Source organism: Dermacentor silvarum, chromosome 2, assembly GCF_013339745.2.
Source record: "Dermacentor silvarum isolate Dsil-2018 chromosome 2, BIME_Dsil_1.4, whole genome shotgun sequence".
Classification (NCBI taxonomy): domain Eukaryota; kingdom Metazoa; phylum Arthropoda; class Arachnida; order Ixodida; family Ixodidae; genus Dermacentor; species Dermacentor silvarum.
In genome coordinates this window covers 131,353,053-131,377,956 of record NC_051155.1, presented here as the reverse complement: position 1 = coordinate 131,377,956, position 24,904 = coordinate 131,353,053, and the positions used below count along the sequence as shown (strand labels likewise).

Sequence of the window (24,904 nt, the reverse complement as noted above, 5' to 3'; positions counted from 1 at the left end):
CCGTGGCGCGTTTGTTCCTTCTTTTACTGTTTTCTCTTGAAAAACGTGCGGACTCTGTAAATCTCGTATTCGGTAACACAATCGTGCGAAACCAGCTAGGAGAAAAGTGAAGCCTGAAAAGCCGTTGGAGAACGCCATCTAACGGCCGCATGTTTATTGAAGGAACGCTCGATCACGTGACGTTATACGGATGCTGCAACGGTAGCACGGTGGTCGATGTTCTATAAGCGATCAGTGGGACAGCTCAAGGGGGGGGAGATTGCTGCGGGCAGTTGTCGGACGAGCGCGTTTGTGCGACGTGCGCTCGTGAGGGGTTGCTTCCGCTAAGCAACGCGCTTTAGCATACGTCGGATGCGGTTGGTATTTTGCGTGACTGGTTGCATAAATTGGCCAAGTGAAATGTGAACGTAGCCTTATTGTATTGCTTTCAATTATGCGACATCGAAAACCTCGCGGTGGCACCTGAAAAGCGTCGAAAATCGGCGTGCCGAAGTCGATAGGGACTATCCTATTTTGACAAACAAGGGCTACTATTGGCTAACAGTTCCAGCCGGCTAAGAAATAAAATGCACGTCGCTTAACAGTTCATGTATAAGCCTGTTAACAAAGAACGGTGGCGAACGCCTTGTGGAGTCGAGGCCTTGATATACGTCGTGGAAGATACTTTGGGAGCATTTTCGGTGCGGGCGTTGCCCAAGTTGACATCAACACTTACGAAGCGAACCCCAAATTAACAGGTTCTATCCCCATAGACAAAGAAAGATCCAAATTTCCTGCGCATATTTCAAGCGCTAGAATGCGCACGAAACGCGTACTTTCTACGTGGATATATAGCGTTGTATACGCGCGTACAAGCTTCGAGCGCGCAGGATCGCGTCGAAAGCCTTCACGCTTCGTTCTCTATACATCGCTGCCGCGTAATACAGAGGCCTGACCCCAAGTGGCTATTTGACAGAGTGCCAACTTATTATGCCTCGAACGACCAGGTGTCGGCAGCGCGCGAAAGTAACGGTGGCCCGACAGCCTTAAACGTGACGCGCACACGCGAATGCGGGTGAGGCCGGGGGTCCAGCTATCGCCTGACCCAGGGTCGTATTGGTCGTATCTCTATGAGACCCGGGGGACTATACGCGAGCCGAGCTGTAAGGAACCCGGCGCTAATTACTATACTGCAGGCGCCGGCCGGACGGTCCGCGGTAAACGTGACTTCGTCGTCTCGGCGTCGAGCACAGTAACGAGTACGCGGGAAAAGCCGCGGACTGCAGCGCTGCTGCGCATAGTAATTTTAGGCGATGTCTACTGTGAAAGTGAGATGAAGATAATAGTAAAAAAGACTGTCATAAGAAAAGCGGGAAAGGTTGTGTACTGCTCCGTAATGAAGGAGGGGCATGGTGCAACGTCGCTGTGGAGAAAAACGCGCAATGCGTGCCGCGTCATAGACGAGCGGGTGCACTGTAAAATAATTTACACCTTTAAATAAGAACAAGGGTGCAAATCAATCTTCAACTCACCACCTTACACCCTTTTCGGGGGGAGATTGAGAGGGCTCGTAATTTAAAATGCCAAGGATTGGGAGGCTGCGCTCTGCTCAGCTCGGACCCAGACCAACAACACCGGGTCGTCCAGAGGGCCGAGGAGGCCGCCAGGGCCTGCGGTCTCCTGGTCGCTTAGTGACCTTTTGATCCTTGATAGCAATAAAGTTATACGAACGAACGAACAGTCGCCGTACAAAAATATCAGAAAATATTTTATTTTCTGTGCAACTTGTTAAGCGATCGATGTAAATCGTAATATAGAATTTATTTCTCTCTCTCTCTCTCTCTCTTTTTTTAAATTTGCTTAGGTGAGCTGAGCCAGCGTGCACTCGGTGACGAAATGTCTCTCCATGGTCTCTCCCGACCGCTATCCGTGACTGTTTGCTGAGCGGAAAAGAGAGCAGAATTTAAAGGTTCTCAGAAAACTATCCCCTCTGCTCGAAGTTTCTCGCAGTGTTGTCTTTGTATCCCTAATTTAAGTTTTGTTGAGAATAGTATACTAAGGCGTTGTTGTGTTCTATATTACGAACTTCGTTCTATTTACCATAGCTATACAGACACGTGGTCCTGCTTAGATTATCATTCGTCTCGTCTTTAGCGATTTAGCGAATATTAGGTGATCACCCGATGCCTAGCGCTTCGCGCTGTACACCTTGAACTCATTACCGGAAGCTGCCAAAGTCGGCAATGACAAAATTATCCCGTAAACTATCGAACGTATAGGAGAATTTCTTCAGTTTCCAAAGCGACGCAGTGTTCCGTATCGCGTTTGACCACCGCTGCGGTTTGTTATGCGTCTAATTATTGCATCAGGTAGTGTCGTGATGTCGCGCACTGAGACGAACAAACGCTACCTAAGTATCCCCCCTACAACAAATAAGAATTCCGGCACTGTTGGTTACCACAATTTCATATGCTTATCCAGACGCGACAGACTTCACTGACATAAGCTACGTGATGTCTACGTTTTGCATACATTTCCGCTGTGGATGATAAAGAGATAGCTATATATTAGTTGACAGATAGAGAAATAACGCTTACTGACCGCACCGTATAAGTGTCTAGCGCGCTGCTGACACATCGATCAGCACTGCGGGGAAGGAGGGGAAGGGACGAAAGAAGGACATATCTGCCAAAGATGATGCTTCACATGTATACATGCAGGACAAGGATACAAATGCAGTCACCAGCACGCCAATAGCGTGGCCGACTACAGATACAAATACGCCAGCGTAGAACGTTTAGCGCGAATCTTTAGCAAGAACACCATAAAGTAACCGTTTTCTTTTCACAGAATAATAAGAGACGTAAGGTGGCGTGGCAGTGGTTTCAAATAAGCCATTCTTCTTCGCGTGTAGACATTATGTAGGAGGAACGTTTTGTCAAATGTTAAGCAGATGACCAAAGAAGTGACTGCGGTTGCGATAGACTGCATGTGGCCGCTTTGGAAAGCGGTCGTGTCGTTCAGAGCTGTGGCTTTGAATAGCTTTTGTGAGGTTGGTTGTTCATGTGTTTTTTTTTAACCGTAAGGTGCACTTGTCATTTGTGCGCATTAGTCCCGATTGACAAAGTCCCGATTGACGCCCCGCCAGGGCGTTGGCGTCTGTCAGGATTGAGGGGACTGCCTCGAGGCAAAAGGGCCCGAGAAGACCCCGGTCCGACAGATGAGCGCAGAAATCGCATAACAAAAGACCGCCTTTATTACGCCGAGCGGTAACATTTACGGTATAGACACGTGTAATTTTAACGAGAAGCTGAGCTGCCCATGAAAAGAAGAGCAGCACATGACAAAGGTCACAATAACGGTGCGCCGGCACCACCATGAAAGAAGTGAAAGAGAAGCGGTACGTAAAGTAATTGAGGAACGGACGAACTTACGTCTCTTCACCAAAGGAAAAAAAAAAAAAGTGGTACGGCGCGCTTTGGCGTCTTTGTAACTATATGGTATCAGTATCCGAGCGGTCGAGCAATGTTTAATTGCATGCTAATTTGCTGGCATATCACTCAAAGTATGCGCCAAGTGATTAACCGGAGGAAGCGGTAAGTATACGAATCAAACAAGGGTCAAGCGCAACGCTTATGGAAGTCCCAGCAACAAACACTCCTTATGTCACTGTGTCTTATATCCGCAACACCTCGCTTGGAAATCGAAAAAAAAAAAAAAAAAACAGGGAAAGAAAGAGAGCACATTGGCAGTAGCGTGGATTCGATAGTTTCGAAGACAAAACACTCGGTGTAGGTTATTCAGAGCGGGGGAAAAAAGAAAATAAGAAAGGCTGAAGACCGCCATTAGTATGTGGCGCCTGAGGGCGCCTCTTCTAATTAGCGCAGTGAACTGAGATAAGAGAGAAACAACAGGCTGGGAAATTCGACGAACGATGATGCTTTGTGTATAGTCCACACGTACTTGAAGGCAGTTTAGAGCAAGAAAATAAAAATAAAGAAAGGAACAAAATAAACAAGAAAATGTGAGGAACAAAAAACAGAAACAATATCTGTGGTGGGAGTTGACCCGATCTCGAACAAAAGTAAAGATAAACAAAAAAAAGAGATATACAGAAGAAAATAAGAAAGCTATGACTACATGCAGCAGCAGTACCAGTAGCAGAAGCGGCAGCCCTCGACGACGGTCTCCGCAGGGCGAGCGGCATACGCAGCCACGTCATCCGAGCGCAATTAGTGAGCGTGCGCCTTTTGAACTTTCCACTCGAGCGCGCGCGACGCGTGCCCCCACGACAGTGTCTCTCTCTCTCTCTCTCTGGCTGCGAGATGGCGGAGGGAAACGGCAGCACAGACGCCACTCGAATGGGAAGCCACGGCTCCGCCTCTCTGGCCACTCGTCAATTTGCAAACATCGGGTTCGATATGGCGCCTCTATATTTGGAATTCGCTTCTGCTCACTCCCCCCCCACTTGCGTTACGGAGGAAAAGGGGAAAATTTTCTTCTCTCCCTCCCGTCTGTGAGTGAGCAGGTAAACGTTCAAGAAGTCTAGTTGGGAAGTTTATAGAAATGATAGAGAGACGAAGAAGAGAGAAAAAGACGGGGACAGTAGCCAATGTATAGACATGCGGGCGACTACGTGATGGAATAAGGGCGCAAAGGCAATTATTACAAGTAACGAAAGGGGAGCCGTTTTAAAATAAAACGAAAGAAAGACAAAAACCGAATACGCAGCTCCAACGCACGTGCTGGAATCTCTGTGACGCGATGCTTAAGTGAAGCGAGCAATTAAATGATGTACATATAACAAAGGCAACTTTGCGACTACGCAACGGCTACTAAACACTAGGCAAAGATAGATTTGCTTAAAAAATGTAGCGCCCGACAATTCTCAGTCAGTCACTAAGTCGCCAGGTGCTCAAGAAGATGCTCCAACGCGGTCGACGCCTTCTCTGCTGAGGACAGTACAATAGGACAGTGTTTGAGTATTCTTTCTGCCAACAAGAAGGGCTAATTGGTCCATTCTCGCATTGAGTCGAGGGCAACACAGGCACGCACGAGATGCCTAATCGTCTCCTCGAAGCCACAATTTTCGTATGCAGTGTTGTCGGTCATTCCGATGCGCGAGTGAATAGGCAAGGCCACTCCAAGCCACAGGCACAAAATTTACGGCGAGTTGAAGTAATTGATTTTCGCAGCGCGACATGGCGAAACCCGCTGACATGACACGCGATAATTCAATTCTAGCAAAGGCGGATGTGTTAGAAAGAAAATGGGAGGAGAGACAACATTCAGAAGCCGAAGTCACTCCGTTCGTATAGAGCTGTTTCTAATCCCCGATACTCCTTTCCTAATATATCTTCGCGGATATCTTTATGTTTCTACTTTGGTCCTCTGATGCCATCTTCAAGAACGCCGTATAGATCGCAAAAGATTAACATTTGAGAAGAGCTATGAATCGGGCTAGTTGATGCGTATTCATTTTTTCTTGCGCTAAGTACTGTAGGACGCAACAGGAACGAAACGAACACTGAATATGAACCGGACACGAAGTGACGCAGGGGAGCGCAGACTACAGACTACAGAATCAAATTACTGATTTATTGTGGCATGATCTGGATTAAAACAAGTTATGGACCGCACAAAGAGCGATGGAACGAAAAATGTTAGGCCTAACGTTAAGAAACAGGACGAGAGCAGTGTGGATCAGAGAGCGAACGGGGATAGACGACATTCTAGCTGACATTACGAGAAAGAAATGGAGCTGGGCAGGCCATGTAATGCGTAGGATGGATAACCGGTGGACCATTAGAGTTACAGAATGGATACCAAGAGAAGGGAAGCGCAGTCGAGGACAGCAGAAGACTAGGTGGGGTGATGAAGTTAGGAAATTTGCAAGCGCATGTTGGAATCAGCTAGCGCAAGACAGGGGTGATTGGAGATCGCAGGGAGAGGCCTTCGTCCTGCAGTGGGCATAAATATAGGCTGATGATATTGATGATGATGATCTGGATTAAATACTGTGGTATGATCTGACAATAAACCAGTTGGTAGTTTGTGCTCTCCTGTGTCACTTCGTGTCCGCTTCATATCCAGTGTTTGTTTCGTTCCTGTTGCGTCCTATAGGCTTGAGTACTGGATCTTGAAGCGTCCCGGGACGCCTTTAGAACATGCGTTAACCACGACTTGTTTAAGAGTGTACAGTACTTAGCGCAATGAAAATGAATTAATATCTTAATACAGCAACTTTGCAACTACGTAAGGTGGCAGCAAGCATATAGATGTTGCAAATATGACAAATTGCACCTGGAGACTACACAGGTGATAAAAAAGCGAGTCATTGGGCCGACGGGCCAGTGCAAGTCGCGTACACGTTTTATGTGTGGCGTACCCCTGAGAAACTGATGAAGGCAATTATCAGGTACACCGTCAAACCCACCGCACGCCCACTTTATTTCCGCCAGGACCAGTCCGGAGTGTGGAGCTATAGGTGGTTCCAACACATCGGCCAAGAAAGGGATATTTATTACGCTATCTCAGCGGAGAATGAGGCAAACCAATTCTGCGAACGCGCTTCGTTCCTTGACCTACTATCCGCGCCTTGATTACACTTCTATCTTCTTTTTTTTTTTCGTTTCCTTCCAATATAATGACTTGTAATGAGTCATCACGGCCACCAGAATGAATCAGCGGAATGTGCTAATCTGCTATAGTTGTTGATGGTGTTAATTGCTCGTTGATGGGAAGTTAGGCGGCTAAATAACCCGCAGGGGCAAAATCGCGACTAAATATAATCCAGTAAACAAGTGAGATATATTTGAAGAAAGTAAATAATAAAAAGCGCTCCCATTGGATAAAAAAAATATAATTCTGCTCTCAAAGCTCTCAGAGGAAAACATATTGGGAACATGGGCTAAGCACTCTTGCATTTGCACAATGCCGCAAAAGCTATACTGGGTTTCTTGAAGGCGGTTGGCCCTGTGCGAACGCCCGTGACTCTCAGCGGTCGTTCCTCTGAATGTGTGAAAGTGCGAGTTTGTTGCGAGCGTTTCCACTCGCTGCCTCTTTATTACCTTTTCTTGTCTTTTGCTCGCGCGTTCCTTTGTGTGCGTTCGTGTTTCCTTTTCTTTTTAATCTTCCTCTCTTTCTCTGTGCGCGCTTTTCTCCTTCATCTTTCTGCCTCCCCTTACCCCTTTTCCAGGGCAGGGTAGCAAATTGGATATCTATCTCGCGGTTAACCTCCGTGCTTTTCGCATTTCAGTTATCTCTCTCTTTCTCGTCTTCTCATTTTGTTACCTATCGTTCCACGTTTCCTCTTCCCCATCAGTAGGGTAGCCAACCGGGCACATCCTTGGTTAGCCTCACTGCCTTTCCATCTTCGTCTCTATGAAACGACAAGCTAGCACAAGGTTGCAAACGTACACATGCGGTGGCTCAGTGGTATACGGGCGCTCTGAAGTTGATCACGAGTTGGCACGCTCGATTCTCGACCGCTACGCCTTTATTCCGATGGGGATAGAATGCAAGAAACGCTCGTTCACGTTAAGGAACACCAGGAGATCGAACTAAAGCAGCCCGTCTTCACCAGGGGGCGTCCTTAATTCGTATCCCGGTGCGCAATAGTCGAGACAAGCAAGATACGTTTATGGAATATCGGTGGAAACAAAGCAGGAAAAACGTTGACAGGACCGGAGTCGTTACGGGCATAGAAAATTGTAGAATATTAAGGTTAACTTTTTAATGAAGGGAAAAAAGACAAAGGGGAAATAGGAAAAACGCCAGACTGCGTTAGATGTAGGAAAACCTTAATATATCACGATAGTTAGGTGACGTTGAGTACATAGTAGCGAATGCGGCCAGTCAAAAGCGGGACCTTCTTGCGAAACGAGAAGTTCGTGAATTTGGCCCTGGTGACCATATATAAACGAATGCGTTCAGGCCGTAGGCGCTGATAATGCGGGCGTCGCCTTCACTAATGTTATACGATTGGGCGCAGCTTTTTTTTTTTAAGAACAACTCTATCACACGAACTCTATTTAAAGCACGTGGTACTCATTATATTTCTATGAAACGAGCGGAGCGCTCGCATCTTGATTTGTGCAGTGACCACTCTGTCGCGCATGTCTAAAGACGTGCATTGCATGGGCTTCGTTTCGGTGTTTCAAGTTTGAGAAAAAAAAAAAAAGAGTATGCGCTCACTAATACTTCGTTCTCGCTGAAATTGATGTCGCATTCTTTAAATCTGCATCGTTCGTTAAAACACTTGGCATCTTTGCTTTCCCGGTTCTGCCGAAAATGAAGAAAAACAATCCTCGTACCTCGTCGTTTTAGAAGCGAGCTGCATCGGAGGTGTGCCTTGATCTTGCTGCCTGTCGGCGACGGAATGTTCGGGCCAAATAGGCAAACACCGACGACGAGTGCTTTACTGAACGACGAGGTGGTAATAAAAGAGCGAGCTCATAGCAAACTCGCAGTACACGAGTGTAAGCGTGTTACATCGGACTACGCGCGCCGCGCGAGCAGGATTCGACACCGCAACCTCGTGCTGAGCACCAGAATGACAAACAACCAAACTACCGCGAGAAGCAGACATTGCGCAACAAGTTTTGCATAATAGCGCAGTGAACTTAAGGTATTGTTCTCCGGAGAACGGGCTCTAACAATTCACACCACACACTGAAGCACACACAGACATCACACACAGCAATGGTCTCGGTAGTAGCACAGAGCCATTCACTTTCGCAAACTTTCGCGAAGGTAAACTGCGAAGTGTTTTGTTTTCCTTTTTTTTTCGTGTGTTTGTTTTTCTTAGCGGCCATCATTCAGCCGCAACTTGACGCTCTAGCTGGTCCCATGCCAAAGAGGTCTTTATGCCAAGTTTTCTCAAAGGAACCGAAAACAACGGTGTCGTGACACGCCTGTCAACAGCCTACAGAAACGTAAAACAAAATAAAGGTTGCGGGGACGGAGAGCCCTGTTTTTCCGCAGCGTCCTTGATCTTCACGGCCGGGTGAACCCGTGTGAGGCAATCACTTGACAAACGCAGCGGGTCATGTATCCAAGTAAACATCGTTCATGTGCCCCGCTTTATTTGGCCACCTGCTGACCAAGCGAGCTTAATATTGTTCACTCTTTGTTTGCTTACGCCTGTCAGTCCCAAACGCAGGCATACCTGTATATCTCTCGTAAACCTCTCCCATTCATAAGAAGCTATACTGTACCGTCGAACGTGTACGTTCGCGTCATTGAGACGTTGCCAGCCCAGTCGGAAAGCACATTTGACGCCAAAAAAAGTCGTGCTGTGAGTCTTTAAAGGGCTCCGAAAGCACCATTGACATTTTGAACGCACCGTAAAAATAAACACGAGCATTGTGCGCAGAACGCCAGGACGAATCACGTTTCGCTAAGGTCTGCGGCGAAGCCACACATTCAAAAGAAAACCGCGTGTTCCTGTCTGTGCGTTTTCGGTACCCTCTTCACACGTCATGACGACAACAGGGTCGCGCGTCTGACGTAACCAGGGTAAAAGCTGTCGATTGGTTCACCGTCGGTTCCGATTCGTCTGCTATAGCGTGCATTTGACGTGTGCAGTCGGCCGGCCGTTCTATCTCGCCGTCTCGCTTTACTGTCGAGTACAATCAACGGATTTCACTTCGCCTAGCGTGTTTTGCACTGCGTGGGTGGCGGCAACAGCGTGAAGCCGAAATGGGCGGAGTCGTTGTAACGGAAAGTAGATGGTGTTTTCGAACAAGAAAAGAGCTGCCATCGTTACGGTCGGTGTGTGCGTGAGTGATTAATTTTGTTGAAATGGGAAATGTCGGCCGCTGTTTCTTCGCCGACTTCTCCGCAAATTGTCCAATGATCAAAGGATAACAACAGGAGGTGATATGAAAAAAAAAAAGAAAGAAAACGTTCAGGCAATAAGGCACATTTCTTCAACGTGCTTAAACAGTTAACATGGAAAAATAAAAGACAGCAACAGAACGGCACATTCTGTAATTAAGCATAAGTAAATCAATCAAGTCAATCGAATAATCAGTTCTGACGCAGTGTCCGCCACTCTTTTAGAGAAGTACGCGCCGAGAAGGAAAGGGTGCCCGTGGGGGAAGAATAGGCAAAGGCGAGCGAGAAATAATTCGCTAGCCTTCGAGCTGAGAGTGGTTTAGGGCACCTTTAAGCCTTGGAGCCACGCTTAACAAGCCATGTTGAGTAACCAAGTCTGAATGTGGTATTACGTTTCAGCACGTTTCTCCTTTTGTTGCTCCTCGTACGCACAAAGGCCGTGACTCAGCACGCTTAATCTTCTCTTGCGGTCTTTTCACAACGACCGCTCTAATGTCCGGACTGAAATACATCAGGAATCACGCAAGCTTGCACGCGCGCACGTGGGCTATTGTTTAGTGCTAACCTATGCGCCCCACCATGCGCAGGCGTTTTCAATCTTTCTACGAAATCCAGCTCTCAACGAGACTTATAGGCGTATCTTCCGGCGGAGCAGGGGGGGTACTTTCCCGCCTGCACTGTCAAAAGTAGAGGGGGGGGGGGGAGTTAGCCGTTTGTCCCCCCCCTCCCCCCCTGCCCCCCTACCCTTTTGAAAACAGGCACTTTCGGCTGCACACTGGAAAGTCTAACAAAATTACAGCTGAAGCTAAATTTTCTTGCTTAATAGAGTGGCCACGTAAGTAGTGTTTTTATTTACTACGCATCCCTTGCGTGGGCAACGAGGATTGTTTTTTATGCCTCCTCGGGACGCGTTGTAGCGGACGACGCGCGGGATTCGCCATTTACGCTCGCGTTGCGTAGAAGGCCTGGCGCTGGCAATTCCCGCCCTAACAAATGTCAGCTTGCGCTACTAGCATCATGCCCAGTTTTTTTTTTGGAGACCGCTATATCCGCTATTTTGGGGACCGCTATTTGGGGACCGCTGGCTTCAGGAAGGGATATTCTACGATGGATCATATCCATGTCATAAATCAGGTAATCGAGAAATCTGCGGAGTACAATCAACCTCTCTACATGGCTTTCATAGATTATGAAAAGGCATTTGATTCAGTAGAGATACCAGCAGTCATAGAGGCATTGCGGAATCAAGGAGTACAGGAGGCATACGTGAATATCTTAGCAAACATCTACAAGGATTCCACAGCTACCTTGGTTCTCCCCAAGAAAAGTAGAAAGTTACCTATCAAGAAAGGGGTCAGGCAAGGAGACACAATCTCTCCAATGCTATTCACTGCATGCTTAGAAGAAGTATTCAAGCTCTTAGACTGGGAAGGCTTAGGAGTGAGGATCAACGGCGAATATCTCAGCAACCTTCGGTTTGCAGATGACATTGTCCTATTCAGCAACAATGGAGACGAATTACAACAAATGATTGAGGACCTTAATCGAGAAAGTGTAAGAATTGGGTTGAAGATGAATATGCAGAAGACAAAGATAATGTTCAATAGCCTGGCAAGGCAACAAGAATTCAGGATCGCCAGTCAGCCTCTAGAGTCTGTAAAGGAGTACGTTTATCTAGGTCAATTACTCACAGGGGACCCTGATCACGAGAAAGAAATTTACAGAAGAATAAAATTGGGTTGGAGTGCATACGGCAGGCATTACCAAATCCTGACTGGGAGCTTACCACTGTCGTTGAAAAGAAAAGTGTACAATCATTGCATTCTACCGGTGCTAACATATGGGGCAGAAACTTGGAGGTTAACAAAGAAGCTCGAGAACAAGTTAAGGACAGCACAAAGAGCGATGGAACGAAAAATCTTAGGACTAACGTTAAGAGACAGGAAGAGAGCGGTGTGGATCAGAGAACAAACGGGGATAGCCGATATTCTAGTTGACATTAAGCGGAAGAAATGGAGCTGGGCAGGTCATGTAATGCGTAGGATGGATAACCGGTGGACCATTAGGGTTACAGAATGGATACCAAGAGAAGGGAAGCGCAGTCGAGGTCGGCAGAAAACCAGATGGGATGATGAAGTTAGGAAATTTGCAGGCGCAAGTTGGAATACGCTAGCGCAAGACAGGGGTAATTGGAGATCGCAGGGAGAGGCCTTCGTCCTGCAGTGGACATAAAATATAGGCTGATGATGATATCCGTATTTGAAAACACAATCTGCTTGCTATATTTAACCTGCTGGCGAGGAGGAGGTCTGCATAAATTGTTACAATCAGCCGCACCCAAGGACTGGGGTGCCTTACGGCATAATGTCGTTGGATTATCAAATGCCGGAACCATTTAATTTCCGTCCAAAGATAGCCTTCATAGCGTTGCTGTCTCAGTATCTTATCACAATAAAAAATCTAATCAAACCTCTTACAGGTGTATCTGTCAAATTTCATTGTGTATTCACGAATTACCGTAGATATGTTCGTGAAAATGACCTTTGTGGGACGTGCAGAGCCATTTCAATACCAATAGAACACTTACTTGAAGTTTTTCTTAAGGCACGTGTCATTTCTGAGTTTGTCAATTTCATTTGCAGGACGTTTCTAAATAAGAGCTACACTATTACTTGGTTCCCGGCAGGGGCAAAAACAGTGGATATCTCATATACTAAAAAAAAAAAAAAAAAAAAAAAATGAGGGCCACATTTTGGTGACCTGCTCCGAAAACTTGAACATTGTAGGTTGCTTGCGTGTTCTGAAAACAGTTGCTAGAAATCGCTTTCTCCCTATTTTCATGCATTATACACGGCCTTTAGTTGTTTCCCCCGGTATCCTCACTAAACTATGCGGGGACACGGTGTTTATATGTATTCGGAGTACAAAACAATGTTCCGACTGACGAGCGATAAACTTTTATTCTGTGTAGGTTCAATACAGCTTTGTAGAAAGTTACTCATCGAAGCATTCCAGGGTATCATCATCATCATCATCATCATCATCCTATATTTATGTCCACTGCAGGACGAAGGCCTCACCCTGCGATTTCCAATTACTCCTGTCGTGCGGTAGCTGATTCCAACTTGCGCCTGCAAATTTCCTAACTTCGTCACCCCACCTAGTTTTCTGCCGTCCTCGACTGCGCTTCCCTTCTCTTGGTATCCATTCTGTAACCTCTAATGGTCCACCGGTTATCCATCCTACGCATTGCATGCCCTGTCCAGCTCCATTTATTTCCGTTAATGTCAATTAGAATATCGGCTATCCCCGTTTGCTCTCTGATCCACACCGCTCTCTTCCCGTCTCTTAACGTTAGGCCTAACATTTTTCGTTCCATCGCTCTTTGTGCGGTCCTTAACTTGTTCTCGAGCTGCTTTGCTAACCTCCAAATTTCTGCCCCATATGTTAGCACCGGTAGAATGCAATGATTGTACACTTTTCTTTTCAACGACAGTGGTAAGCTCCCAGTCAGGATTTGGCAATGCCTGCCGTATGCACTCCAACTCAATGTCAGGGTATCATACTGCCGCTAATCGACATGTTTCCCAGACTCCTAAAACAACAGCAAGAGATGCGGACTTGCAAGTCCGTGAAAATAGAGAGAATTTTAAGCGCAATGCGTTGCGAAACTTTCACTTTCCTGCTCTAAATGCAAGTGTTGCAGATGATTACTAAACCCTCGGTTTTCCATGTGTTTTCTTGCATCATACGAGAGTCGTAGTTTGTTTCTCCGGTGTCCTCGGTGAGCTAAACAAGACATCTTGTTTATATCTGGGAAAAATTAGGGGCATGGTATATGGGCGATGTTCCAATTTGGTGCGTTAAATGCGCATTTTCTGTAGAATACGTATGCAAGTGGTCCACACCCTTATTAGTCTGTTTTACGAGCGGTGTAAAACGTCTGCGCTGGCATAATTACAACTACATCTGAAGCGAAATTTTCCGAACAGAGGGGGAACAATGCGCCAAGTTAATCTGAGATGGTAAATGTGTGTTAATCAAATACAGCTTTAGAAAAAAAAAAAAACCGTAAGCAAGTATTCGAGTCACAATGGAATGGCGGCTGAGCAAAAGGTTCTTAAGTAGTGTTGAGCGCATGACGCAAAGTCCGGGAGTACACGTGATTTAAAGTGCCAGATGATCTGTTAATAGTATGACTTGTCGTTTGAATTATTAGCGATTCAAGATTGAGCCTTGTTGTCATGTTCTTCTCTGTGGCCAAGATGCGCGCGTTGTCCCAGTTTATCGCGTGGCCCGTCTTCTCGGCGTGCTCTGCGAGGTCATTTGTCACTGTGTGGCCTTTGGCGACGTCATTCTTGTGCTGCTTGAGGCGCCTGCAGAAATTTCCGCTTTCACCGATATACACAGATTCACAATCGGCGCACGGAATCTTGTAAACAACGCCAGGGAAACGTTCCCGAGGGAGAGGATCCTTCACGTTCATCAGGTCACCTTTGAGTTTGCTCGCAGGCACATGCGCGATCTGTACGCCGTGTTTCCGAAAGACACCCGCTAGAGATTCGCTCACCCCTCGAATGTACGGGACAGCGGCGCGCTTTTTTCTTGCGTATATCGGTGAAAGCGGAAATTTCTGCAGGCGCCTCAAGCAGCACAAGAATGACGTCGCCAAAGGCCACACAGTGACAAATGCCCTCGCAGAGCACGCCGAGAAGACGGGCCACGCGATAAACTGGGACAACGCGCGCATCTTGGCCACAGAGAAGAACATGACAACAAGGCTCAATCTTGAATCGTTAATAATTCAAACGACAAGTCATACTATTAACAGATCATCTGGCACTTTAAATCACGTGTACTCCCGGACTTTGCGTCATGCGCTCAACAATACTTAAGAACCTTTTGCTCAGCCGCCATTCCATTGTGAACAAGGGACCCGTACGGATCCCGAAACGTCATTTTATTTTCATTTTGACCTTGGTCAGTGACCTGCTTCACAAATAACTATGCTTTTACCTGACCAGACGGTATTCCGTCGAACTCTTGACTACTAAGTATTCGAGAGTATCACGCTTCTGTTATTAGCTAGGTTTCCCATTATCCCAAGAGAACTCTGCGTTTAAGATATTTTATACTTTGAAGGAATAGACAGGCTTTTAAGTGCAATGTTTCACGCAGTTTTAACGTTTCTGGCTTATTTAGAAGCGTTACGAATAATGATTGAGCCCTCATCTTTTTTTAGTTTTACTTTCTCAAGCGTGATATATTAGGTTCGCTTGGTGTCCTCAATGAAGTAAAGGACGCACCTTCGTTAAGTTTGGTGACTGTGAGGACAAGATAATGAATGATATGTAGGTAAAGTTCATAATAGATGGGTGATTGAATTTTCGCAATAAATTACGTATGCAAGCACTCTAGGGTGTTATGAGAGTGTCTAATGAGTGGGGATGAATCGATTCCGCTGCCTTGGCAGAAATAAAAACCACCATGAACAAATTAAGCGAAAATTTGTGGTATGCTATGGGAACTCTCCGTGCGAAGTTAAATGCGTTTGGATCAAACACAACCGTTGTAAAAAAATGTCATTCAATGTTACAGCGTGTGATTACCAGTTGGGTCCCAACATAGCTGCAGGTTACAACAAGTTTACATATCGCGGAAAGGGGAGACGGGTCATGGTAAGTGCAATGTGTGACAAAATTTTTGCGTTCCTGGTCCAGTTCGAAGCTTTGCAAAAAATTACTGAGCCGTCACCCCCCCACCTCCTATTTTTATGCGTCATAAGACTTGGTTTCAGCGATGTCCTCGGTGAACTAAAGAAGACACAAGACACAAGCCAAGTATAAACAATACTTGGCGAAAATAAAGGCCGCGTTATGGGTAATATGTAGGCAAACTTCATATACAAGGGACGAATTACGACCTTTGCAGTAAATTACGCATGCAAGTGATCCGGCGCTTTATGTATGTGTTTTACGAACAAAGCCGAATTGATTCCGCTGCCCTGGGAGAACTGTGAACCCATCCGATGTCAAATCTAGCGGGCACTGAGAGGGGGGGGGGGGGGGGGGGGAGGCCACCATGGCATATGTTATAGTGAAGTAACATGTGTGTTGATGAATTGCTGGGTTTTTAAAAATTCCCAACAAGAAGTGCTCAAAAGCAATACATGCGGGTAAGGTTTTAAACGCAATAGTCATATACGAGCAATCTCTTTAAGGTATGCGATAAAGTTACAGGAATCTGAAACATTTATTGCAACTGTTCCAAAGGAACAGCCTCGATGGAAATCGCGTTGTAATTCTGCAAGGACGCACACATCTGCTCTCTTTTTTTTTCTTGTGAATATTGCAAGTCATTTATGTGGATTGTACTTCGTTGCGTCTAACCTCGACAATACTATTACCCAAACTAGCGATACCATTATGCTGTAGACGTAAACACCAATTACAATTCTTTGTTTAATTATTAAATTTCTTTGGAGCAAAGGTGCATTCTTTATGCGTGCCGTGCTGCTGCTACTGGGCGAGATCAGGGACGCGCTCGTTGCCTTTTGACCCTGTATCATCTTGATATGTTATATAGTTGCAAGAAAGAAATGTGAATTCAAATACCCCCCCTCTTAATTCGAGAAATCGTTGGTACGCCACTGAAACGAGACACTTTAATCAGTTTTCCGTTAATTGTGTGCTGTAAGGTGCCCTATTAACCAAGGGCTTCTGCAGACTGCAAGAGTGTATTTCAAGAGGCCAGCAAAGGACGCTTACCGGACGTTGACCTCTCCTTTTAACAAATCTAATACTATTTCGAGGAAATCGCTTCAGTACAGACTACTATCTTTCGCACTGCATGAGAGACCGCAGTTATGTTTCCTTTTGCTGCGCAACAGAATTTCCCCAACAGAAAGGGTTGTGGACTTTTCCGACGGACTATTTTGTAAAACAGAATGAGAAGAAGGGTCAAGAAGCGAAGATCACAGCACTTTTCTCAGCAGCAAGAAATAATTGCAAACTATACGTTCCGGTTCTCGAAATAACTGTCTTTTTTTTTTTCATTTCTTAGAGCTTACAGATTGTTGCTGAAATTTGAAGGCACCTACTCCGCACCATGCGTTACAGAGATTAAAAAAAAGAACAGTCTCGCGGCGTAAATTATATACGCGGTGGAAATATTCGGCCTCGCTCTTCAGTTATATTTTATGGCAAAAGAAGGAAGCGACATACCGACGCAGTGGTGTTGCCCCGAAATAGCTCTTCGATCGTGCTTTCAAATCTGTTTTTGAGCACAGTATGGCGTGGTCTCAAAACCGAGTGCTTCGCAGTCGACGCGGCTTTCGTGTTTCGACTCCCGCTTGTTTTTGTGCCAGCGTTGCCTGGAGCCCGCACATGCGTGGTACGGTTATGCGAGTCGCTCACATTCCATATTTTCGCTTTCGGTATGAACGTTGCTGTGCTTTCTTTCTTTCTTTCTTTCCTTCCTTCTTTCTTTTTTTCTGTTTTGCTGGGAAGTGTCACTTTGGTGCTAGACTCTCATGTGATGCGCATTTCCTTGCTAAACCTATTCGTCATGCTCTGAATGTCATTGTGCGTCTTTTTTTTTTTACATATAGTGGCGTGAAGCGTATTTTTTTTCTACCTAGTCATTGCACCTGTATTTGAAGAATTCATTCGCATGCACAATTTTTGTTAAAAGTTGTGAACCCGTGCGCGCGAAGCCAGACTAATCCGCGGGTAACATGCTGCTTCCCCAGTGGATGTATTTATTTTTTATCCTGTTATACATGAGTTGCTGTGCAGAGGCTTAAGTAGAAAATACCCATTCCATTTCCTCCTGCTATAGAGGAAGAAAACTAGTAAATAAAAATACGAAGGTGATAATAAAGCTAACATCAATAAAGATCCGGCTTCCACGACTGGGCATTCAATCAACATCTAACTGCTGTTTACACCTCTACACCGCATGCGGTACACACTTCGCAGGTTTTAATCCCTGGCGAAGGGTCCTCCATGTGCTAACATGGATGGAATGTCCAAACGCACATGGTACATCGAACTGCCGGCAGTCCACAGTGCAGACCACATCACTTCACAAATCGCTACACAATCATCCTACTTACATTACCACGAACTTTAGTGGACTACCCCGGTGTCCACTAAAAGAAAAGTCAGTTATGATGTTCGCCTTTTGCTGCAGAGGACTCACTGACTACGGTTCAAGCATTGTGCACATGAAATGCGCGCTTGTCCAGTCTTTCTATAGTTTATTCGTCAATACGTTCTGCTTTCTGCGGAGTATTAGGCCACTCAAGACGCTGCAAACGTTCTCTCTTTCTCAGGCAACAGCAGCACCCAGGGAGAAGTGGAACAACGTATTGCACAATATGTTTGTTGTTTAAAGCCCCCCAAAGCCCCCGAGATGTTAGTGAAGCTGTGCTTATCGCTTCCTTCAGCTTCAGAGTGCTAAATCAAAATTGCGACCAGGCTAACTGACACAAAAATATGGTCCAAATTGACGAGAAGTAAGTGCTCGTGTCGAATTTTGTCCCCCCCCCCCCCCCTTATTCGGAAATTTCGCGCTGCCTGTAACCACAGGCCAAGCGTCCATCAAAAGCCTGCAATAGGGGATGGCGACAGGCATTTTTTTTTTCTCGTGGAGTGGCTCTCGTGCCTCGTAACCTTTGACAAAGTTTGTACCAGCGGCGCTCCATACGTATATATAGTCACAACTGTTTTTATAGCGGAACACCTGTCGTTTGACATGGCCCACTGGAAGCACAGAGAAACATCTGTCTAACGAATATACAGGCTCGTAACCGTGTATGCTCGTACGTGCTTCTTACGCGCGCATGTTGTGCGCGTGCGTACTGTATAATTCTAGGCGTGTAGCCAGGCAAGCATCATCAGCACCCACAAAAGAATGTCTCTCTCTAACTGCGATCAGCGGTTCAAGCTCAATCTTCGGTCATCGTCAGAAGACGTGCGTCCGATCGCTTACTTAATGGGAAAACACGGTCATTATCATTTTTTTGTTATCTCGCCCCAAGCAGTCATGCGTACATCCGGGTAATAACAGTCTCGCCTTCTTGGTGCCCTTCTTTCCTCTTGGCTTTGATTCAACGTTCCTCTCTGACCCTCCGGGAAAAAAAAAAAAAAACCGTGCCTGACGAGCGGGCACTCGAAGTGGGGCAATTAGTAAAGCCTCCAATACTCTTCCTGCTGGACCAGAAACCGCGCAGTCGATCGAGCTTCACAAGATGACATCACATGTAGCGCAGACTTACATGATAATGTTACTCAAAACGCTAGTGTCTGCACCGCCAGGTTGTAGTTAAGAAACAAAGATAGTGTAGTTTGACACACACGAAATGCTGTACGCCAATGACGCACACATAGGAACGACTGGAATTGCGTGAACATTGTCTAAAGCTGTCGCTGTTCCTGTAGATTGCCCTGTTGAAGCTGACTCTTCATAACGAGTTCGCAATGCTGCAACTATTTCTCCTATTAGGTCTTTAATCTCTGCATTCGACTGTTTGCAGAACACTGCCCCCCCCCCCCCCCCCCCAAAAAAAAAAAGAAAAAGAAAGAAAGAAACAAGAAACGAGTGTGTATGATCATCATGCAGGAGCCGCTTCAACTAAGCACTTCATGTTTTATAAAAAAGCTTTGCGATAATTTATAAGGTTGGACGCTACAGTTCGAAGCCAGGTCAGGACGTAGTTGTAGGAGAATGCGTAGCTGTAGGCGAACATTGACAGATGAATACGACTCGAACATAGCGTGTCGAAATGGCGCAGAATCCACTGAGCATGTTCTGTTCGAATGTCACTGTCCATCCAGCGATAGACATGGAAGCCGTAGGCTTGACCGATGCGTTAGTCTTTAAGGACAGTAGAGGAAACATAAATGAAATTGGCTGTGGAGATTAAAATAAGAGACCGGCTCGAGATTGGTGGCGCAATTAAAGCGATAACGTGCAATGAAGCGAACTTTCTATAGTAAACATTTTATTTTAGAGTAAAAAAGTACTTGAAGATGTATATGAATCGCAAAGTAGTAAACAGAGGGCTTTGTGGCATGTGGCTCCTCCTCGTTTCTAAGGGGATGCTAATATCATCATCATCATCATCATCATCATCATCATCATCATCATCATCATCATCATCATCATCATCATCATCACCACCACCACCACCACCACCACCACCACCACCAGCACAACCCAGGATTTAAGCGCTGGTATAAACTATGTGACAGCGTGAAGGAAGTTGTCGTGTGGAATATGTTAGTTGCCCAACGACAAGCGTGAAAAGCGTTTCTATAACTGTTTCTATTTTGCCGCTCGGCCAAGTAAATAAGCTTTGTGCGGGAAATCCCTCGCAGGAAGCTTTTTACTTCTCGGCCAGTTTAAGCGCTGGTAAACTGCTCCGAGCAAGCAACCACAAAACTAATTAACCTATGGTGAGTGTCGCTGTCTGAACAGATCCTAGACATCGCGGAACACATCGCGGAACACATCCACTTAAGTTTAGCGATTTGCTTACTCGTTTCATCACGCGATGAAACGGTGCCTCGCAGAGTTTGTTTACACTGCGACGCACACCATTTCAGCACGTGATGAAACGGGTAAACAAAGTGCGAAACAAATCGCGTAAAAAAAACGCTCCACTGCAAGAACGCGGCACACCTGAACTGCAAAGACCAACAAGGGAACCGCAATTAGGGGCATAGCCGGAAATCTTTTCGGGGGAAGGGGGAGGAGGGCTGTGCAGGCGGAGTGTGAGTGTGTGTATCACTAAGGTTATGTCAAATCTAGAAAGACCTACGGGCTATCAATTACTTTGCTGCAGAGGCACAATTCACTCTAGTGGTGGCGTAAACGTCGAACCATTTAGGTTATTATAATGCACGTTCTCCTCTCATATTTATGTACCTTTTAAACAAAGGTAGTGTAGTCTTACACACACGCCAATGACGCACGCACACACACGCACAGAAAAATCTAATTGACGCACTTTGCAGTGGATCCCAGTGGTACGTTGTGCAGCGTCCTACATTTGCGCACCATACGTAACGTCAGTTTCATGCAGTCGTACGGTGTCTGCAAGTAATGACGCGAACTTGTTATGGGGTACTTTTCTATTGCTACCCTTGAGATAAAGAATGGACTGTGCAAACTGATGCTAAACAAATTTTGTCTGCTAAACCGCCAGGATTATGGCGCGTACCTCTGCGTGAGGAATTAAAGTCGAGGTACGTAACGGCAAAAGAGGGGTAATTGCAGATCGCTGGGAGGGGGGGCCTTCGTCCTGTAGTGGATATGAAAATAGGCTGACGATTATGATGATGATGATTAAGCAATGGTCATCGTCCGCCAAAAATATATATATATAAAAGGTACTTTAGTAGTTTGTTATGTTGAATCTGGAATCGAGCTTCAGCTATAAAATTCAGTCCGCGGCACTTGCGATGACAGCGCATAACCTCTGAGATTGGATTGAGAGCGCATAACAGCGCATAACTTCTGAGGCTGAGATTGAGAGACTGCTGTTGGTGCTGAAGATTTTCAGTGTCAGCTCCTTCATCCACTTTTATCGCGATAGAGCTCGCTTTTAATGCACATTTCCCTCTACTCTGAGTCGGCAAATATCTAATGACATCAACAGGGCAAAGCGAAGCCATCAGAATACGACGCAGCAGCTCACAGCGCCAGTAACCATAGTTGCGAACGTACTGCTCACAAACGCGGCACTGCACAACCGCCCGCGACATTTAATGAAACGCCGGCATCACTCCACACACATGTCCGCTCGCACACATGTCCTGAACAGATGTGTCTCACGCTTCCCACCATGGCAAGATTTGTATACACACAGAAGGTACAGCGCTCTCTCTCTGAGCGAATCTCGTCGCAAACACTGAGCTTCAAATAACGCGGCCGCCTATTCTGGGACCCGCTCCTCGAGCGTCGGCAAGCCAGCGAGCGAGGGAACGAGCGAGTGAGCGGGGGGCGTCTTTCTGCAACGGACCGGTCACGGGAGGCGAGCTTTACCGAGAAAGTGAAATTTGACGAAGACGCTTACTGCATATATCAGCCGAGCCGATGAGGAGGAGGAGGAGGATGAAGGGGTGGCGCCGGAACACCCGAGGTCATCGCGGCGTCCTCTTCATCTTTCCCGATAGGCAGCCCCGTGATGCAACCCGCTCCTCTCTCTCTAGGCACAAGGACGCACCATAGCACGGCCACGCCGGGACGATGTCAATCGCTAGAAGAAGGCCTCGACGCAGCAAAAACGACAACAAAAAGGCTCGCCGACAGTTTCCGCGCATCCGAGCGTGCAACGACTCTTGCCGCCACACTTGGATGATCACCGTCACTTCTGCGTGAGCATGTAGCACGCGCACAAACGCCAGGAAACACGTGGTTGTTCTGCACCACACCCGCCGCTTGGCCCTCTGACACACGGGTAATCCGAGTTGCCCGCAACCACGGGAGGTTGGCGAACCACAGCGTCTTCGGCACAGGATGCGGCTAGACTCTAGATGCGGCTGGCTTGGAGCCGCGGAGCGGTTTGCGGCGGAATCGCGAAGCTTCGGCGCTGTGGGCGCGCCTCCTTGCGATGTTACGCCTCGGGGGGAGGCGGGGGAGTGGGGTGGTGTACGCGCAATAGCAGGCCGACGACGACGGAGGAGTACGTCACACTGGGACAAGGCCGAAGCGAGCCTCGCTCGGGAGGCTAATTGATTGTCCGCGCGTACGCTAGACATTGTTTCGTCATGAATAAGGCGCGCGAAGGAAGTTGCCGTACAGTGTAGGTATACCTCATCCCTCTCCCGTGACTTTCGCTGGCCGCGAAGTGCCCTTCACCGGAGGACGTCGACTCGCACGACGCCCGCAGCGCACGCTGCCTGCTTGCTTGTTGAACGAGAACACTGAACCAGGTGCGCGGGTATGCGTCAGTCCAGTGTCGTAACGCCGTGTTTACAACATAAACTTTTATCAGGTTCAACTGCCCTGGTTGCGTTAAGAGCGCAAGACAGATATGGGCCAAAGAGAGAGAAATCCCAGAAAAAAGAGTAAAAAAACTAGAAGACGAGAAGGTACAGTGGAAATGTCGAGCGGTAAAAACCAATTTGCAGAAAACAAAACAAATGCAACATTGACAAAAGACACACTTCCGACGGGATTGAAGTCATCACACGGCCGTGACATAATTACGCAGCTGAGGTACAGCCCGTGCTCGAACAGGTGTTACGAATGTTGAGACCTGAATCCAATCCGTAAAAGTAAAGTAAGTTGCATTTAGCGCCGTTTCAAAGCAGCTACGTATCCGTTTCTGTTTTCCACCGATTTATCGCTGCCTCATTGCAGTTACGCGAGAAGGCCGTTGCAAAGAACAAGACACAGTGTGCGAAATTTGCAAATGCCACTCGCCATCTTATAACGGCTTAGCGATGAAGAGAACAAATGCGCCAGCAACACTGTTAACGGTAATTTAAACTTGTCAGCGAAAGTACGAGTCGTTCGGACATCCGGAAATAATTGCAGGCACGCTGCACATCCACTTTGCGAATGATAAATTTTGGCACAGAATGGTTGTGTACGGAGTAAGATTTAGTATGTGTCCGTTGTAGGAATTACACTTATACTTAGATATTGCGAAACTGCAGTGCTCAAAGATGAGAGGGAGCCGATTAGTCTTGGAGGAAATAATATTGAAAATGTCAGTTCGTATTTTCATGTAATGTGGTTAAATAAAATTCAGGGACCAGAAGGTCCTCGAAGTGTCATTGGACTTACTATCATTCATACGTCATGAGAGAACATTAAGTTACATATTCTTTAGAAGGACGGAGGCGTGAATGAAAGAGAGAGAGAAAAAAAAAGTGCTACAGAAATTCTGAGAATTGTCTACTAATGCGTAAGCATTCTTTGGCCCGGCTGCTATTCCGCTTTTACTTACTTATTTAGCCAGCTTATGTATGTCTACCCGTCGCTACAAACAATCTATTACCCTACTATAACGATTACGTAGGTTAACTTTACCAATTATGCATTTATTTTGCAGATACTATATCGTATCAACTGAGCCGAAACGCCGTCGGAAGCGGTTCTTGTTCTGCCACACCACAGCTTTTTTTATGTTTTTTCCCTTTTATTGTTTTTCTTTTCTTGTTGTGAGCTTGACATGGCTTCAGCGACGTCACCAGTTTTTTTTTTTATGCTACCAATCATCTACTATTACACTATTATAACCATTGCACGTGGTAAACTTGACGAATTATGCATTTATTTTGCACATAAGACCTTACAGGACGGATCAGATTTTGCTAGACTACTCGCCAAAGAATGCTTACAGAATAATAATAATAATAAAAAAAGACTGTGAGTATAGATCATTCACAAGCACTAAGGCAGGAGCAGCGTATCTAAAGTCCAGCTCGGAAGTCTGTCACCTTAAGGTACTGTAGAAGAGCTCGAGTGGCTTTCTGGGCCGATGAGCTGTGTAGGGTAGCAATCTCGGCAAAGACTAGTTAAACTCCCTGCCTTTAATTTCTTCCCTTTCTCGGTGTGTATTTTTTTGAGGCTGTAATGCAGTCAAAGATCGGCGAACTTGACTAAGTGACAAGCGATATCATGAGGTCTAGTTTTGTAAAAAAAAAAAAAAAAAAAAAAAAAAAAACGCAGCAACAACACCACCACCACCACCACCACCACCACCACCACCACCAACAACAATAATAATAATAATAATAATAATAATAATAATAATAATAATAATAATAATAATAATAATAATAATAATAATAATAATAATAATAATAATAATAATAAAAACGAATGCATTGTCTCATGGTACCATCGGAAGATGGCATAGCTTTAGGACCCCTTCCAATCACATCGACACGTTCAGCATGTTAGGCATAGATGCAAAGTGATTTCGTCAAGCTGAGCACTCGCAACTTAACGACGGCAAGACGTACGGAGAGGAGAGCACGCGCTTCATGTGCCAATTGTTATTATTATTATTTGATTTGCAAACATATACAGTTTACAGGAAAGTGAAAGCGAGGAGCAGGCTGGC

The 24,904-nt window shown here is 46.1% G+C and overlaps 1 protein-coding gene across 2 annotated transcripts in view; it reads right to left on the bottom strand.

Annotated features, from left to right (window-relative positions):
• The window catches only part of LOC119441772 (acetylcholinesterase), a 132,423-nt gene extending 110,057 nt beyond the window's left edge, over positions 1-22,366 (bottom strand). The window contains exon 1 of one of the 2 annotated variants that reach the window (XM_049661604.1): positions 21,902-22,366. In XM_049661604.1, coding sequence (XP_049517561.1) covers positions 21,902-21,906 — 5 coding nt within the window. In that variant the 5' untranslated portion in view covers positions 21,907-22,366. Of the gene's footprint in view, positions 1-8,294; positions 8,650-21,901 lie in introns of those variants that run through there. The other variant, XM_049661602.1, reaches the window with a different exon arrangement.
• Positions 22,367-24,904: the final 2,538 nt, after the last annotated feature.